Below are 4,870 nucleotides of genomic sequence, written 5' to 3'. Positions count from 1 at the left end.
AGTAATTTGCAGATTTTAGAAGGATAATGGCTTTGGGAATACATAATGAAGAGAATATAGTGAGGATTGCACTGTAGATTTGATGTTGAAATGTGTAAAAGAAATTGGACAAACATTTATGATGACATGTTTTACATTTCAGATAGAATAATAATATCCAGTAAGTCAGTCATATCTGGAGCTGTCTCATTCTTCATACTACCTGCATATTATTAGTCCATTGATTAATGTGCCATCATTTATTAACCATCCCCTATTGATAGCACAAATAAGGATTTCTTTCTCTTTTTTTAACATGTGAAATGAAAAGTTTTTCTGTGGTAATTTAAGTAGTTAGCATTATGAAACTGATGTTATGATACTAATAAGAAAATACTAATAGCATGCATTCTTTAAAAATTTATTTTTATTTTTTATTTATTTATTTTTCTGAGGCAGAATCTCGCTCTGTTGCCCAGGCTGGAGTGCAGTGGCACGATCTCAGCTCACTACAACCTCCGCCTCCTGGGTTCAAGAGATTCTCCTGCCTCAGTCTCCTGAGTAGCTGAGACTACAGGCACCCACTATCACATTCAGCTAATTTTTGTATTTTTAGTAGAGAAAAGATTTCACCATGTTGGCCAGGCTGGTCTCAAACTCCTGATCTTGTGATCCGCCCACCTCAGCCTCCCAAAGTGCTGGAATTACAGGTGTGAGCCACTGTGCCCGGCCTTATTTTTAATTATGATAGGTACATAATAGATGTATATATTGATGAGGTACATGTGATGTTTTGATACAGGCATATGATGTGTATTAATCACATCAGGATAACTGGGATATCCCTCACCTTAAGCATTTATCACGTTTTTGTAAATGTTAGAAACATACCAATTCCACTCTTTGGTTGGTATTTTAAAATATACAATAAATTATTGTTGACTACCATCAAGAAAACAGTTTTTAGAAACAAATTGACCTTTTCTTTTGCTGGTTTTTTTTTTTTTTTTTGAGATGGAGTCTCTCTGTGTTGCCCAGCCTGGAGTGCAGTGGCGCAATCTCGGCTCACTGCAACCTCCGCCTCCCGGGTTACAGAGATTCCCCTGCCTCAGCCTCCCGAGTAGCTGGGACTGCAGGCGTGTGCCACCATGCCTGGCTAAATTTTTTTTTTTTGTATTTTTAGTAGAGACAGGGTTCACCATATTGGCCAGGCTGGTTTTGAACTCCTGACCTTGTGATCCGCCCACCTTGGCCTCCCAGAGTGCTGGAATTATAGGCATGAGCTACTGCTCCCAGCCTTCTTTTGCTGTTTTTAAAAATTGGATTGCTGTTTAGAATTTATCTAAGTAGGCTGGGCGTGGTAGCTCACGCATATAATCCCAGCACTCTGGGAGGCTGAAGTTGGCGGGTCACGAGGTCAGGGTTTCAAGGCCAGCCTGGCCAACATGGTGAAACCTCATCTCTAACAAAAATATAAAAAATTAGCCAGTGTGGTGGCAGGCATCTGTAATCCCAGCTACTCGGGAGGCTACAACAGAAGAATTGTTTGAACCTGGGAGGCAGAGGTTGCAGTGAGCCGAAATTGCACCATTGCACTCCAGCCTGGGCAACAGATCAAGACTCAGTCTCAAAAAATAAATAAATAAATAAAAATAAAAGAATTTATGTTTTGGCCATATTCCTTGCTGATGGCTGTTTAGATCACACATGATCTATATTCAGAGGCTGTATATCACCTAGAGAGAAACAAATTAGTACTTAGAATCTGTCAGAGATAAAGAGGCAGGAGGGTAGACTGGATAGAAGAAGTCAGCAGTAATCTCCAGAGTTTATTCATCTTCCGTGTTCTCATTTCTGGAATTCCGTGGAAGTGTATCCAGTGCTTGATGCTTCTAGATCATTTTTCAAAACTCATCTGCTAAAGTAGATCAGTTTTACAAGAATCACAGTCATCCAAAAAGAGCAGTTAGCTTGCCATCAGAATCACCAATCCAATTTCCAGACTATGGATAGAAAGAAAGTGAATAGATAGTTCCATTTGCAAACTATTTGTGTTAAATAACACAAAAAACTGCAAAAAGATAGGTAGGTGGCACAGCTATGAAGTGAGGTATCTATAAAGTCCAAGCATACATGCAGAAAACTTTTACATTCTATAATACTCCACCATAGTCAGACAGACAGTACCTTGCTATCATCAGAACTGGTTCAGTAGCATTGAGGTGGTTGCTACTAATGTTGTTGTATATACAACATTTAAATCTTTAATTTCACCATTGGTTGTTATGTGCAATTTTTGTTCTATTAACTGTAAAGTGGGGGAAAAACATTTTATGGATTTTTTTTTTTCTGCAGGTTATGATGATGGTTCTTCCATTATTGATATTTGTGCTTCTGCCTAAAGTCGTCAACACAAGCGATCCTGATATGAGACGGGTAAGATGATTGTCCAGCTGTGGAGTTTTTTTTTTTTTTTTTTTAAGAAACAGAGTCTCTGTTGCTCAAGCTGGAGTGTAGTGGCACAATCAATTTGAGTGGCCTCAAACTCCTGGACTCAAGCTATCTACCTGCCTCAGCCTCCCAAAGCACTGGGATTATAGGTCTGAGCCATGTTTGGCCCTATCTGTGGGTTTTTGAACCATATTGTGATGCTTGCTCTATCCCATTGTAGCTGGGTGGCTTGGTTTTTCTCAGTTTTATTCTAGTTCCCAAGCCAAATTAATCTAGAATTTGTATTAACACAGTATTATCTTCCTGGCATTTAATTAGTTGTTTCCATTAGACTAGATAAATTGTTAGTTCTGCCTGATGAAGGCCTGGATCTCTTTGTATAGCTAAAACATCTTACTGAATCCTAGCCTCTTTGTATGCCTTACTTTTTAAATAGTTGAAATGTATGATAATTCTGGTATACTTAATCTAAATAATTCACAAAATGATTGCTCCTATGACCTGTCTTTACTTTGCAAAACTTCTGAGTACATACTCAGTTTATATGTTCGGACACACTTAAGTAACTCAGATAGACCACGGGGGATGGATAAGTAGAAGAGTGACCTTTAAATTCTATACCACAAAACCATACTGGTTCTGCAGAGGGAGAGGATTTGCTAAGTAGGATGCTTCAAATTTAGTGCCACCACATTTTCTCTTTGAATATTGGCTTCTATTTGAACTCTTCATTTTTTCAAAAATCCGTTGCATATTTTTCCATTCAGCCATCAACAAGTATCTTCTGAGTTTCAAGGTTTTCCATTTTATTTAGTATGTTGATGTGTTGCCATTTTATTAATTGCTGAGTAAATATTTATCAGTCAGTTTCTAGGATCTAGATACTGGAGATTCAGAAATGAATTATAGGCCATTCCTGTCATCAGTAGGCTCATAGTCCAGTTAAATGTAGAAAATAGAATGGATTTATCAAATAATCTTCTTGCTGTCAGGGGATTTTGTGACTTTTCTTTGTTCTTTTCTTTTCTTTTTTTGAGACAGAGTCTTGCTCTGTGGCCCAGGCTAGAGTGCAATGGCATGATCTCAGCTCAGTGCAACCTCCCCATCTCAGGTTCAAGCAGTTCTCCTGCCTCAGCCTCCCAAGTAGCTGGGATTACAGGCACCCGCCACCACACCCGGCTAATTTTTGTATTTTTAGTAGAGTCAGGGTTTCGTCATGTTGGCCAGGCTGGTCTCAAACTCCTGACTCCGTGATCCGCTGCCTCGGCCTCCTGAAGTGCTGGGATTACAGGTGTAAGCCATGGTGCCTGGCTTTTTCTTAATAGAAATGTTTGCTAAGATAGTAGGAGATTACGTTCTGTGGAAGGTAATAGGTGTCTATTACAAGCAGGAATGGCAGAAAAAGATTCATAGGAAAAGAAAAGTTTATGATATTTCAGAATGTTTTATTGGTAAATGTTTGCATTTTTGCTTCAGTGTTAGAAAGTAATACATCCTATGCATTCCTTGTATATGTTAAGCCAATTAACTGTGGCATCAGTAGAAGGAAACATGAAGAGTCACATTTGATTAAAAGTTCATTCCTTGTAAAGTGCTTTGCACATAGTAAACATTGTAAAAAGTTGATTCAAGAGCTTCAGAAGCTCTCTTCCTTGGCACTGCCTGCAGAGGTGGAACCATTTCCTAATTGGCATATGACTGCCCTCAGATCCTTTGTGAAGCTCAAGATCATCAAAAAGAGGACCAAGAGGTTTATCTGGCACCAGTCAGACCAATATGTCAAAATTAAGCTTAACTGGCAGAAACGTAGAGGAATCGACAACCAGTGTTTGTAGAAGATTCAAAGGCCAGTTGGTTATGGGAGCAGCAAAGAAACAAAGTACTTGCTACCCAGTGGCTTCTGGAAGTTCCTAGTGTACAACATCAAGGAGCTGGAAGTACTGCTGATGTGCAGCAAATCTTACTGTGCTAAGATTACTCACAGTGTTTCCTCCAAGAACCACAAAGCAATCTGGAAAGAGCAGCACAGCTGGCCATCAGAGTCACTAGTCCCAATGCCAGGCTGCACAGTGAGGACAAGGAATCAATGGCTCATATGCATGTTTTATTTGTGTTTAAATAAAACCACAAAAACTGGGAGATAAAAAAGAGCTTCAGAATTGAACAGATTCCAAAATACAGTTGATATATGTTTGTAGGGACTCAAGAGCTCTTACCATATACATTGATTTCTTAATTATTGGGGCATGTTAACATATTTGGTTTATGTTTACAATATTTCTTTTCCTAGCCTTATTTGTAAAAACACCTTCTCCTTTAAAACTTAGGAATAGGCCGGGCGCGGTGGCTCAAGCCTGTAATCCCAGCACTTTGGGAGGCCGAGGCGGGTGGATCACGAGGTCAAGAGATCGAGACCATCCTGGTCAACATGGTGAAACCC

The 4,870-nt window shown here is 39.3% G+C and overlaps 1 protein-coding gene across 1 annotated transcript in view; it reads left to right on the top strand.

Annotated features, from left to right (window-relative positions):
- EMC7 (ER membrane protein complex subunit 7) overlaps positions 1-4,870 on the top strand; it is a 19,144-nt gene that overhangs the window by 12,674 nt on the left and 1,600 nt on the right. Inside the window, exon 3 of the mRNA XM_017539491.2 lies at positions 2,256-2,415. Coding sequence (XP_017394980.1) covers positions 2,256-2,415 — 160 coding nt within the window. The remainder of the gene's footprint in view (positions 1-2,255; positions 2,416-4,870) is intronic.

This window comes from Cebus imitator, unplaced genomic scaffold (assembly GCF_001604975.1).
Source record: "Cebus imitator isolate Cc_AM_T3 unplaced genomic scaffold, Cebus_imitator-1.0 Scaffold119, whole genome shotgun sequence".
Classification (NCBI taxonomy): Eukaryota; Metazoa; Chordata; class Mammalia; order Primates; family Cebidae; genus Cebus; species Cebus imitator.
Note: the sequence above shows the minus strand (reverse complement) of the source record. Positions and strands in the feature narration are given on the sequence as shown.